Here is a 14,619-nt window from a genome sequence, read left to right on the forward strand (position 1 = left end):
GGAAGCAGTGATGCCAAGGTGAAACTTAGAAAATCTGATGTGGGTCTCCTGAGTCTTTGAATATTTATCTGCGCATTCATATCTGCGCATTCTGTGTCAAGTTTGGAAAACAACAACTGTCAGGAAAAGAACTATTTGGGGGAGAGCTGTGAGTCACACATTCAAAGAGCTCATTCAGGGCTACAGGTTGTCTGAGTTCCCATGAACCAAGAGTGGAAAGAACTTGCTAACTACATGGGGAAGTGCAATAGAAACCCAGAAGAAACATGTCTTATAAATGCCCTAAATAGAGCGAGGCATTGGGCTTGATCTTCAGCACCACATTAAATAAATATATAAATAAAGGTATTGTGTCCATCTACAACTAAAAAAAAATATTAAAGAAAGAAATGGCATAAACAGCCCTAGAAGAGAGGCTACTCTCAGAATCATCTTTATGAAATTTAAAAACAGGGGCTGGGATTGTGGTTCAGCGGTAGAGCGCTTGCCTAGCACATGCGAGGCCCTGGGTTCAATCCTCAGCACCACATAAAAATAAAATAAAGATATTGTGTTCAACTACAACTAAAAAATAATAAACATTAAAAAAATTTAATAACAACTCACAAAATAAACTAAATCTTGAGTAACCTGTCAGAATTACACGTGTCATTCTTTCGAGCAATAAAACAAAATAAAAAATGTAGAATTTACCATATCTGGCATCCAATTAAAAAATCTCTATAAAAAAGGAAAAAAAAAAACTAGGAAATGAAAATCTTTTTTTTTTTTTTTTAAAGAGAGAGTGAGAGAGAAAGAGAATTTTTAATATTTATTTTTAGTTCTCGGTGGACACAACATCCTTGTTGGTATGTGGTGCTGAGGATCGAACCCTGGCCGCACGCATACCAGGCGAGCGCGCTACCACTTGAGCCACATCCCCAGCCCGGAAATGAAAATCTTAACAGACAAGATAATAAGTCAAGAGCTGGAAGTAAAAATTCAGTGGACAAAATGAGCAGCAGAATAAATATTAGAAAAGAGAAGATCAGTAAACCTGAAAAAATATTAGTAGATCCTTTCTAAAAGGAAATATAGACTGGAGAAGAAAAATACTGGAGAAATAAATAAAGCCTCTGTGACTTTTAGAACCACATTAAATAGTTTAAAACCAATGAAGTAGTGGTATGAGCATTGCCTTCAAAATGTTTTTGCGTGTAGAAAGAGAACTATACAATTGAAGACAAAGAAATATCAAAGAAATTACTAGAATAGTTTTGTCACCTGATTCCTTTGCTCAAGAAGGGAATGTATTATTTTTGTTTATTCTAGAATGTAGCACAAGGCTTGGTTATTCAGTGGCCCCTAGATAAATATCTTCTAAGTAATGAATAAAATGAACGTTGTGCATTCAAACCTTTAAAATCTTCTATTATTTTTTTTCCATTTCCAAAATTTTTATTTTCCTTAGGCAGCTAATAAATAATTGAAAAATTACCGTAGGAGGCAATGAAATAGCAATTGGTGTTGGAACTAGAATTTGGGTCAAATCCCAGAACTACCAGATACTAGACTGATCTAACTGTGTACCACAAAAGTTCTTTTTCCGTGTGTTCCCTGTTCTCCTCTTGGGGATTCAAAGATCTCAGGGAACTTGATCTTTCTTCAGATGGCAGTTTTATCTCCAAAGAAGATGTTTTTTAAATTAATATACGTGCAAAAAATAAAACAGATTTTACTCAAAAGGAATTTTTGAGTCTGATGGAGGAAGCAACTATGGCCATAAATATAAGACGTGTCAAAAAACTTAAAATTGAAGTATAGCCAAGTTCTAGGAAAGAACTAGGAAATAACTGTTTTTAAGGGGTGCGTCGGGACAGAGAGTTTTCATAAAGAAAATGCCTTTTGAATTGGGTACTGAAGGATCAACGGAATTTCAGTGAAAGGTGAAGAGCAGACCAGGCTCTAGGAATACTTTAATGAAAGGTAGTGTTTGGAACTTATTGAAGAGAACAGCACATTAGATGTATATTAATATAGCAAGTCACAGCTTGCTCTTGCGTTTAGAAGCTTACTTGTAGTTGAATAGGAAAAGAAACAATTATATAAGAATCTACAAAATCAGTGGGCTTCATAAAAAGGAGAAATTAATTACATCCAATTTTGATGCAATATTTCTGAGTATGTCTGATGGAATGTTTTTCCCTCAAATTCCGGTTAGCAAGTGTTCAGAATCATCCCCTTCAAAACGGGATCAATAGAGGTCAGCAGGAAAAAGGGGGAGTCTGTCTGTCTAGACCCAATTTCAAATTACTTGGCTTCTACGTGCTTCAGTTAACTTTTAAATAAGGCTAATAGTTCTCTCAAAGAAGTAAGAATTTTCGCTGATTGAAGAATGCATGGCAAGCTTAGTACTTAGTATTTACGTCTTAAATTTAATACAGAAGTAGATATGTGTAAATTTTCACCAGACAGCACCCTCCTGCAGTCAGTCCGCGATAGGCCACACCCTTCTAATCGAGCCGGCCCATTCCCCGGCTCTTGCAGAAGTAGCTGTTCAAAACTTTGTCCAGCTTCAGCAAAAGCACATGGTCTCCGTCTCCAAGGCAACAGTAAAAATGCTTCTGAGCCCTGGCGCAGGCACCACTAGCAGTGAGGGCTGGTTTTTTAAAATTCATCCAAAAGAGCCAATCAGAGGCGGCAGGCCGAAGGAACGGAAACTGATTGGTGCACATCTCCTTACAGTGACCAATAGAATTGAAGGGGAGTTTGGTCGGGACCGGAAGTGGGAGAGTGGATCGCGGGCAGTTTGAATTGGGATCAGGGCTTCAGCCTCGCGGAGGCTGCATCGGAACTGGACACTCTGAGAGATTGTTTTCTTTCCTTCCAACAACCTTAGAAACAACCTTAGAGCAAGGTAGCAAGGTGAGCGTACTGCCTGCGTCCCGGCTCTGGTGGCCAGCCCAGTGACCGCTAGTTGCTGCCCGCGGAGGCTGGTCAGGGCTGCCTCTGACTGGGCAGGGCTGCCTCTGACTCGCGCTCGCGTCCCTGCGGTGCTGGTGGCCGGTCCCACTCCTAACCGCGCTGGAGTGTGGGGTGAGGTTCGTGGGGTGGGCCCACCTTGGCTCGGGCTGAAACGGCTCCTACTAGGGAGCGGAGAAGCTGTTCCGTCACGGACTAGCACTTTGGGGGAATCGGTTTCCTCCTCCCTAAGGTAACAGAACTGGAGATGACCAGGTATTTTCAAGCAGCTCTCCGGGAACCATGGCTTCTATTTAGAAATAGGAATCTAGTCCTTTGTTGTTTTGGTCTGGGTGGCGGAGTTTGTGCCTATTGTTGTTTAGAAGATGGTTGCTCTTCCCTCTTCTCACTTTTCCTCTCTTCCACATTTATTGGGAAGGATCTGTGTGTCAGGCTCTGCTATGTGATGACCCAGAAATGAATTACACGAATACTGTCCGTGAGGACCCAGTCCGGAGGAGGCAGAATACTTAACCAGCCCCGGGACCATAGGCGGGGACTCCGGGTTTTTAGTGAAGGGGAATTTTGATAAAGGGAAAGGTGAATGCGGGCCTGAAAAGCTGGGGATGGGTGGGTCCCAGAAAAGAACTGCCTTGGGGATTTTACAAGGGTTAGGTGATTGAGGCCTGAAGAGTGCCCTGTACATACTTAATATAATTAAGACAAAGCATTTTTCTGGAAAGGATGTTAGTCCTGAAAATCCTCCTTGCTGGAACCTTCACATACAGAATTTTCTTCTACCTTCTTCCTTCTCCCACCCAAACCATGCTCCTCAAATTTTATTTTTCAGGTTTACTTTTTTGTTCTTTTGTCCCAGTGGGTCAGTACAGATGGCTGAGAGCTGATGCCTTAATTTGTCAAAATGTGTGTTAATTATAAATGTAGCATATATTAAGTATATTTGTAAATATAAATATATTTAGATAGATATATTTACATAGCTGTGTGTTAGACTCTGGAGTGGAAAAACATTTAACTTACCAGTTTTCCTTGTTTATTTCCCTCTATCGTCTAAGTTGCTCCTTTTTATCTCAGAAAGTTTTCCCAGAAGATGAGGGATGAGGTGTGAGTGGTAATTATTGATGTGAAGAGGGAAAGAAGAGAATTTGCAAATTAATTTTGTACTTTATTTGTTTATAGGTAGGGCATATTTCACCTAAAAACAACCTTAGAGCAAAATATTCATGTTTTGTGTAATGAAAGCAAACTAAGCAATAGAAAGCAGGTAGCCATATAAGAAGTTAAAACTGAGACAGAAGAAAAACAAAAAGCAAGGGGAAACCCAACAAATGTATTATCTACTTCATAATCAGAATTATTGGTAGTTACCTTTCAGAGGATGGAGAAGATAAATACACTGCATTATCTTTTGAAAGTTGTCATTTTTTGAAACTTGATTCTTTGAGGTAGTTTGTGACTTTAAGTTTCCTTTTACTGCAGTAAGACCAACAGTCTAGTTATTCTTTTCAGTTTTCTTATAAATGTTGGAATAATAAAGAAAGGAGAACAGAATGAGCTGGGCTTTGGAAGAATGGAAGGAAGGCCTCCCTACAAGAGCTCTACAGAAAATTCAAGAGCTTGAAGGACAGCTAGACAAACTGAAGAAAGAAAAACAGCAAAGACAGTTTCAACTTGATACTCTAGAGGCTGCACTGCAAAAACAGAAACAGAAGGTATCACTGACATTTGACAGTATTCACTTGTTTTTTGGATTAATTATTTCACCTTTAAATTTAGAGAGAGGGCTGGGGTTGTGGCTCAGCAGTAGAGTGCTTGCCCAGACTGATTCTCAGCACTACATATAAATAAATGAATAAAATAAAGGTCCATCAATGTCTAAAAAATACTTTTTAAAAAATTTGATTTAATTAGTTACAAATGACAGGACAATGATCTTGACATATCATATATTTGAATCAGATGGGATATAATTACTCATTTTTCTGAGTGTACAGGTTGCAGAATCACATTGGTCATGCATCAATGCATCAATGTCTAAAAAATACTTTAAAAAAATTAGAAGTGATTTTGTGGTAATCCCCTTCCTTCTCTTCAGACTTTTTTTTTTAAAAATTTGTTTTAATTTTTTATTCTAATTTGTTATATATGACAGCAGAATGTATTACAACTCATATTACACTTATAGAGCACAATTTTTCATATCTCTGGTTGTATACAAAGTATATTCATATTGTTTGTGTCTTCATACATGTTCTTAGGGTAATGATGTCCATCTCATTCCACTGTCTTTCCTACCCCCTTGCGCCTTCCCCTCCCATCCCTTTGCCCTGTCTAGAGTTTGTCTAATCTTCTCATGCTCCCCCTCCCAACCCCACTATGTCTTCAGACATTTTTAATTGCCTCAAATTTTCTTGATCTTTTCCCCCTTTTTGGCCTATTTACTGATATTTAGGGCTATTGAGTTCCTTTTAAACTTCTGTTTGGGAACCTGAATTGGAAATTGCAGTTGCATTTCACAGCAAAGGCCAAAGTTTCTGGCTTCAAATCGGGTTATTATTACAGTCTTTTTATAGAAAATGGAGACCACTTTCTGACATGTGCTTTTTGTCTTGGTATTCTCCAATTTCTCTTTGGGGCTAGTAAATGAAAACTTAAATAGTACTTCTTTCTACCTCTGTATTAACCAACAAAGTAGTGGTATGATCATTGCTTCTAAAATGTTTTTTTTTTTTTTTCTTGTGGGAGAATTTTCTGATTTCTTGCAATAACTGACTTTAGCCAGACTTGAAAATGAATTGCTGAGGGAGAGGTATAGTGTTCATTTGTAATTTTTTTATTCTTAAAACGATGATAAAGTTTGACTTGCTAGGATGAGTAGGGGTAGCCCTGACCAAAAGATAGTGTAAAATGTGATTTTGTAGAACTTTTCTGTTTATAGGCTTCAGAATGTAGTGACTTAAAATTTCTGTGTTCAGAAACATTGATGTCTTGCTTATTACAACTGTACCTCAGAGGATTGTTAAATCCACAAGTACACTTGGTAAATTCGCACAATAAGGGACCTGTTTCCTTCCCAATGATTCTTATTAGGTTGAAAATGAAAAAACCGAGGGTACAAACCTGAAAAGGGAGAATCAAAGATTGATGGAAATATGTGAAAATTTGGAGAAAACTAAGCAAAAGATTTCTCATGAACTTCAAGTCAAGGAGTCACAAGTGAATTTCCAAGAAGGACAATTGAGTGCAGGCAAAAAACAAATAGAAAAACTGGAACAGGAACTTAAAAGGTAATTTATTTGAATGGGATTTATATGAAAATTATTTCTATGTCATCAGATACATTTATTATTTTCTTTAATGATATAGTTGATATATTTTGAAATATATTTTTCCTCTGGTGGAGTAAGCAGTGATTCAGTTCAGTTATGACATGGCTCAATACAAATTCATCAAATGGTTGCTTATTTATTCATTTAACTTTATTAGGCTCATGCCATAGATGCTATATTGGTCACTGGGATGATACAATAATGGATAATAGCTCATTTGTTAATAATGGTCACTAATAGATGGAAGGAAGTGAAAGCATGGCTTATCCTGATGGCTCATGTTTTCTCTGGCTGGAAAAGCTATTATAGATAATGAAGGGGAGAACTAAAACTAGGGAATTGTGAAAGGATTGAGGAGCAAAAAAGGCCCAGTTGAAGTTGCAGATTAGAAATTTGTAGAAGAACCAATATGGAGGAGTGTGTAGGGTGGGGTGAGGTGAGGGTTTCTTATAGCATCTGGGATCTGAAGTGCTGAGAAACTGAATGGGCAGATTGATTTAAGTTTGTTTGGGGCAGGATAATGGGATTGAATACAATGGAATAATTGAGGGTAAAGGAAAACTAAGCAAAAGAATTCTCATGAGCTTTAAGTCAAGGAGTCACAGAGAGTGGTTTAAGTAATATACCATAGGTTCTAAGCTGGAGGAAGTAAGTAAAGTCCTGAAGAGGTTCCTACTGAGGTTCTTCTCTGAGAGTTCCATCTTTTATTTTAAGCATTATAAAATCAGTTTGCCAGTTTAAGCAATAAAAATGTTGTTTATTACCACTTTCATTAAAAAAATCCCCCAATTGGAGGTGTTAATACAAATAAATTCAATGGAGTGTAATCATTGCTAGCTTAGAAAGGGTATACTCTTGTTCTAATGATAGAATTTTGTCAAAATAATAAGGAGTGATGCCGCAGTCTGGCTGGGCACAAAATAACCGAGCCGCCACGAGGCACTTGTAGGTTCAAACAGGAACTCCTTTATTGCCCGAACGCCACCCACAGTGGCCCTTCCAGGAACACCACTCCAACTGGAATTCCCCCCACCAGAACATCACCCACCAACTTGAACTCCCCAGGAATCCTTGCGAGAACTCCAAAGTAGCCTAAGGTGGACAGCAGGGGTCTATATACAATTGAATACACAGCTTAATTTAACTACCATCATCTCAGTGGCTTGCTGGCATCACCTCTCAACCACTCCCTTTGGCAAAATGCCAGGTGCCACCCCTATTTGGAGAAAGCCAAATGATTCCATAAAAGGTAGTGGGTCCATTTCAAAGATGCCTAATGATGAAGGTAAGAACATGAAATCCACACATTATGTCCATCAAAATAAACTCCAGATACTCAGAGACATTAAATGTAGAAATCATCAAAGTACAGGAATAAAACAAATGAAAGTTTGCACAATATAGGAGGATTTCTAAACGTCAATGTGAAAGCAAGAACTTGGCTGTGGCCCTCAACAGAGTGATAATAGCTTAAAGGACTTAGGTACATTGTCCCATTGACTCCACAAACATACACAGAAATTAAAAAGTAAACAACCACCACCTTATTTTTGAAGTAACTTGAGACTTGAAGAAAATTTGCAAGCCTAGTAGAGTTCTTTTATATCCTTTATCCAGATTTCTTCTGTTGTTAACACCTTATATAACAAAGTACACTCCCAAGCAGGAAATAACACTGATTTTGTACTATTAACTATAGATTTCATTAGAGTTTCACTGGTATTACTAGTCATGTCCTTTTTCTGTGCCCAGGATTCCACACTGCATTTAGTTGAGGTTTTCTTTGCCTCTTCTAAGTTGTGATGGTTCCTTATCTTTTGTGACCTTCATATTTTGAAAAATACTTGTCAGTTGTTTTGGAGAATGGCTTCAATTTGGGTTTGGCTGATGATTTTTTTTTTTTTTTTTTACTGATTAGATCAGTGTTTCTGAACAGTAGCTGTCTTGATGTTTTGGACTGGATTACCTGCTTGTTGTAGGATACTGGACAGCATCCGTATCTCCTAACCAGTAGATGCCAGTATCATCTACTCCATTCCATTGGGATGATCAAACAAGTCTCCAGGCTTTGCTAAATGTCCTTTGGGAGAGTGAAATTTTCTCTGGTTGAGAATCACTGGATCAAATTGGGGTTATGAATTTTACTGCAGAAGTACCAATGTGCTTTTCTCCATATAGCATATCAGATGTCTGTAACTTAAGTTTCTTCCTTTGTAAAGGTCTGGGACCACTACTATAAAGTTACTGTTTTTTTCCTTTGTAACTAATGAATACCTTGATATCATGAAATTTTTCTGGCATAGCTATAATAATTTTCATTGTAACTGTTACCGATGTTGACTGGTGAGGAGTCCGGTGAGGAATCCTTGCTTCCCCAATGTTGAAGAATAACACCAGAGAAGCACGCTGAGGCAAGGTCAGAGTAGAAATTAGAAGTTTATTAAAGGACAGCAGAAAAGACTTCTCCCGGAGGAAGAAGGGGACCCAAGAGGTAGAATCCGTGGAAGTGCGGTTGTTCCCCCTTTTTATAGTTCTTTCAGTGATGGAATGTAGGTTGGAAGGCCAGAGGGGTGGGACACAGGTGGGCCAAAGAAGTAATCTGGACCAGAAGGACTTCATTAACATTCCTTTGGGATGGGCTATCTTCAAATCTGCTGGGGCTGTTCATTAACATTTCTTTGGGATGACTTGGGTCTAGGGCTTTTCTTGGGACTTCATTAACATTCCATGAGTTGTCCTGCATTTCCTGGCATTCATTCAACATGGCCTCCGTTTTAGATCTTACTCTATATTAGACCCGATTTACCTAACTACACTGACTACCTAATTTTAAATCTGGCTTCATAACTACATATCAACAATGTTTTTGAAAGTTAAAATATTTAAAAATCACTCTCATCTTTCTGTGAAGGTGGTAATTTTCCTGTATAAAAATCGTTTTTCTCATTTTTCTTCCTATTCATGTAGAATGATGGCTATTTGTAAGTTTCATGTTAAAAAGATAAACTTCTATCTCACTTAGTTCTATGAGAACAGGAACCTTTTCTTTTTTTTTTGCTGGTAATTTTATAAACATTTATTTAAAAATACTACAGAGGAGAGATTTAGATTAAACACACACACACACACACACACACACACACACAGAGTCATATTCAGAAACAAAAATGTATTGGACCAAGGGAGAGAAAAGGGGACCCCTTGGCATCCAGAAGGGAGTACAGTGGAAAGCCATTTTATATGTCATTTATAAAAGAGCATGTCTATAAAAGAATAGAATATACAAAGTATAAATGCAAAATATAGTGGCACATCATGTAAGAAGAGAGACCAGTACCTTGTGGACACGGGGAGTGGGAGGGTGTGTGGCTTTGTCTCAAGGCTGCTGGCGGTGTGGTGTTGAACAGGGACCTTTTCTATCTTGTTCAGTGCCATATCCATAGCACCTGAAGTGGTATATCTTCAAATATTTGTTGAAGGAATCAAAGAAAGATAATTAGTTTTGGAAGACAGGAGTTAGGGAAGTAGGAAGCTCACCTTATTATGCTGGAATCTCTGCTTCTTTGGAAAGCACATTTTGGGAGCTGGATTTAGAAATACTGGTTTTGGTAATTTAGGTAGAAATAGAAATGCTGATATTTTTAACATCTTAATAAAAGGTTACTATTGTATGCATTTCTATATTAGATTGCAAAGTGTCATTTGGTAGCAATACCAATATACACCCAGGTTTGTGCAAGACATCTAGCAACTATAAATATTATCCGTGTTAATAGTTGTCACCTGGCATCGTGGCATAAGCCTGTAATCCTAGCAGCTCAGGAGGCTGAGGCAGAAAGATTGCAAGCTTAAAGCCAGCCTCACCAATTTAGCAAGGTCCTTAGCAACTCAGTGATCCCCTGGCTCTAAGCAAAAACTTAAAAAAGGGCTGAAGATGTGGCTCAGTGATTAAGTGCCCCTGGGTTCAATCTCTGGTACCGAAAAAAAAAAAAAAAAAAAAAAAAAAAAAGTTAACACTGTGGTCCTCATGGGTTAGGACACTTTTATGGTATATTTAGTTTAAAAATATTACCAGGCATGGTAGCCTATAATCCCAGCTACTCTGGAAGCCAATGCAGGAAAATTGCAGGTTCAGGGCCAACCTGGGCAACCTGTATAAAAATAAAATAATTATTAGCTATATGGTTATACGTACTGATAAAATTTTAGAGTATAGAAACTTGAATATATGTTTCTATATTATAAAAATTTATGAGTGCAATAACTATAGATTACAGAAAAGATTGAATATAATTTTTAGATTCTTACTGATAACTTTCAAATGGCAGGAATTTATTTACTCTATCAGTAGCTACTGATTAGGTTTCCGGAGAGTCTTCAACAAGTGAGACTTAACCTTTTAGAATATTTGTCAAAAGTATAGATATTGGCAATCTCAAAGGTTCAACATAGTAGAAACATTTTAATTTAGTGCTTTATTGGTAGCAGTGTCTTTTATTTTTCTACCTGGGGTGGAAGGAGGAAAAAAAATGTTATAGTAGGATATATTTTTTACTTAATATTAAGATAAAGTATATATTTTTTGTTTATAAATGAAAGGATAGTGAAAAGGAAGTAAGATGTGCATTTGAGAGGGAAAAGAAACATTAGTTTTGCAAGGTTCTTAAAAATTTGTCTCTAGAATTAGCTTGTTATGCCTTTCATAGCCTATACACTTACACTGCCAATATGGTACCCACTGACTACATATGGCTCTTAAAATGTGCTCCTAATTGAGATGTGTTGTAAATATATATTGCGTACTTAGTTCTGAAGATTTACTACAAAAAATGTCTCAATTTTTAAATTTCAAGTCAAACAGAGTATCTCCACAGTGGCAAGTTAACAAAACGTAAAAATTAATTTCACTTGTTTGCTCTTGCTCTTTAAATACTAGCAGAAATTTTCTGTTGGGCATTGCTTTCCCAACTGTAAGCTTTCATGTGCTGAGTTGTCATTATTTTTAGCTCAATTGGTGTTTTTTCCTTCCCAGATTGAATTGGAGCTGGGAGAAGTTAAGGGCACTGACTTACTTCCTTTACTACTTTTTTCACTCCTTGCTTTGAATAGTGTACCCAAGGAAAGAGAGCATATCCTTAGCCATTTTAATAGGGTGTTGATTTTATTTCTTACATTAAGCAAAATTTGAGACATTGCAAGAGTTGAAAATTCTTCAACATCAGAATTGAACCCTTTTTTAACTTGGATTATTTTGTTCTGAGATGTATTTAAAATTTATTTGTAGGATAGGAATATTATTCTATTCATATATAAATTACTTAACTCATTTCTTTGTAACTATTTCTAGCCATATATTTTCTAGGTGTATATTATTAATTTTTATATAAAAATGTCATATAATGCCTGATCTAGACATCAAGACTGATTTTGAAATGATTAAATATCATAAGTTGTATCATCCATTCTTGTGATTTGTGATTGCTTCAATGATATAATTTTTTCCCCATGTTTCCGAAGTTCTGAGTTCTTATAAGTCCCTATTCTTTCTTTGACTTAGAATATAAAATTTGTTATAATATATCCTCAATCTTCCAACTCTTTGCTGATGTAGTGGTTATTACAGATCTTCATTAAAGTCTTTATAACATTTTAATTATTGGCGTATAGTTATATTTCTGTAACTGGACTCCATTCTTTTGAGGAATTACTGCATTTATAATTAGCACTTATTAAATTAATTTTTATTCAATGTCTATGGTTAGTAGTTCTGAAACAATGTGTTTCTTTGTAAGTCCTTTTTTCACTGGTAATGTATGACATTGGTATTCTGTAGCCTTTCTTCTAACTGATTTGTCACCTTTTGCATTATTTTCTAACAGGTATAAATCTGAACTTGAAAGAAGTCAACAAGCTGCGCAGTCTGCAGATGTCTCCCTGAATCTGTGCAATACACCACAAAAACTTTTTGCAACTCCACTAACACCAAGTCATTATTACAGTGGTAAAGATTATTTTTCTTGGTATTAACAAATTTTTTAATTTGAGATTTTAATTCTGTGAAAAAATAATTCAGCTGTGAATTCAGTTTTTAATTTCGGTGTATAAAAAAATTCATTGGCACGTCTGTGGAATTATGTTGAGCCACAGGGGTAAGTGCTCACCTTTTCACTTTATCTTTGTATGGTGTGTTTTAAAACAGATTGTTTCCTGTGTCTCCAAGTATGTTGATACTTGATCAATATTTTGATCTGTTGCCCTAACCAAATGTTCCTTCTACTTGGTGCTCTATGATACTCTACTTCTAGACTATCACAGTGATTATTGATAGGTGAATTGCTTCATGAAATCAATGACTGAAATAAAATAGTATTTGTTGTCTATGTTTAGGTTCCAAGTATGAAGATCTAAAAGAAAAATATAATAAAGAAGTTGAAGAACGAAAAAGATTAGAGGCAGAAGTTAAAGCCTTGCAGTCTAAAGTAAGTTAATGATGGGCTCTGTAGTGTAGAATATGCATTCATAGAAATCCTTGATTATAGGATAGAACAAGATTAGAGAAGAATCTGTTTTATGTAGAGCTGATGTTGTTTTTTTTTTTTTTTTTCTTATACTGGAAACAATTCCTGGCTCATTGGTAGTGTTAATTCTTAGTTTTAAAACTAGGTAGGAGTGAGTAAAATAGAGAGGTTAATTTGTCCTTAAATTCTAGGAGAACCATAGCCATATAATTATTTCCTTATTAAGATCTAGGGATAAGAAGTTTGTTTGGAGAGAGCAGGACCCAAGAGTTATTCCTGATACTGGCTGGCTTTGGCATCTGGAGGTGGCTGCTTCCTATATGGTCCTCTGATGAAATGCGATTGCTACTAGGGACATGTTATTTGTGACATGTTCATTTTGGAGAAGAATGTTATCAACTCAATTTTCTCAATTTTTTAAAAACATAAGCTGCTGAGAAGGGATTTGCACTCCATTTTGATATGCATAAACAAACAGAAAATGGCAAAGAAGTTTATTCAATGTCAATAAAATTAAAAAATAATGCAGGTTTCTAAAACCCCTACATGTAGTTCAGGGACTGACTTTGAAAATACCTGATGCCTGTTGAATTTTACCTTCATCAGTTCTGTTCTCATGATGTCATTTTCTTAAAAGAAATCTAAGTTTGGTACTTATAATACATTTCCTAGTTATGAACTATGTTTTTTGGGTACCAGGGATTGAACTTAGGGGCCCTTGACCACTGAGCCACATCCCTAGCCCTATTTTGTATTGTATTTAAAGAAAGGGTCTCATTGAGTTGCTTAGTGCCTTGCTTTTTGCTGAGGCAAGCCACTGGGATTACAGGTGTGTGCCAACACACCTGGCTCCTAGTTAGGAACTTAATGTAATAAACATAGAAACTTACTAAGGTGGCATAATTCAGCAAATAGTTTTGTGTGCATTTATAAGTAGGCCCCTTTAACTTTTGAGAATCAAAATCAACCTATATCATAGATTTTTTTTTTTTTTTTTTTTTTTTTGGTGTCAGGGATTGAACTCTGGAGTGCTTAACACTGAGTCACAACTCCAGTCCTGTGTTATATTTTATTAGAGACAAAGTGTCACCGAGTTGCTTAGGGCCTCGCTAAGTTGCTGAAGCTGGGTTTGAACTCTTGATCCTCCTGCCTTAGCCTCCTGAATTGCTGGGATTACAGGAGTGTGCCACTGCACCTGGCTATTTCTTAGAATTTTAACAAGTATTTACCTTCTCATGCCTTTAACCCTTGTTTTGAGTTCACCAAAGGCATTGCTCCTCAAGATGAATGAAAAATAATAATTCTCTCATTTGTCCTAGAAATGTCATGTGCTTTGTCATCCAGTTCAGTCATTGGTACCTGTTCTGCCCCTGACATTGTTTCTCCCATAGTTACTTTATGTGGAATGTGAATCTTCATCAACACTAAACCTCTTCCTATGGCAAAAAATAAGTTCTTGGTATAAAAAGTTTAACGTAGCATCTAGAGCCAAGTCTTAATATTTGTGAGAAAGAGCAATTCATAACTGTAGATAATTCACAAATGTGTGTATTCTGTAATATAAAACATCCTAAATAGCATTTTTGGGAGAAGTGATATGGTTGAAAGGGTTCTGCAGGCTAATATTTAATTTTGATTCTGAAGTTGTAGAAAGGTGACCAACGATAGGCGAAGGAAAGCCAATTTTGATATTTAAAATGTCAAATACTCACATGTTGAATGGAGTTTATAAGCAATGCAGAAAAAAGTCCTTTTGAAATAGGTCAGGCCTTAGATGATACGGCTTGCCCCTTCAATGACAAGAAGATTGA

The 14,619-nt window shown here is 36.6% G+C and overlaps 1 protein-coding gene across 1 annotated transcript in view; it reads left to right on the forward strand.

Annotated features, from left to right (window-relative positions):
* Positions 1–2,772: 2,772 nt before the first annotated feature.
* Cenpf (centromere protein F) overlaps positions 2,773–14,619 on the forward strand; it is a 50,203-nt gene continuing 38,356 nt past the window's right edge. The window contains exons 1-5 of the mRNA XM_078022804.1: positions 2,773–2,904; positions 4,471–4,673; positions 6,052–6,248; positions 12,170–12,291; positions 12,678–12,769. Coding sequence (XP_077878930.1) covers positions 4,512–4,673; positions 6,052–6,248; positions 12,170–12,291; positions 12,678–12,769 — 573 coding nt within the window. The 5' untranslated portion in view covers positions 2,773–2,904; positions 4,471–4,511. The remainder of the gene's footprint in view (positions 2,905–4,470; positions 4,674–6,051; positions 6,249–12,169; positions 12,292–12,677; positions 12,770–14,619) is intronic.

Source organism: Ictidomys tridecemlineatus, chromosome 10 (genome assembly GCF_052094955.1).
Source record: "Ictidomys tridecemlineatus isolate mIctTri1 chromosome 10, mIctTri1.hap1, whole genome shotgun sequence".
Classification (NCBI taxonomy): Eukaryota; Metazoa; Chordata; class Mammalia; order Rodentia; family Sciuridae; genus Ictidomys; species Ictidomys tridecemlineatus.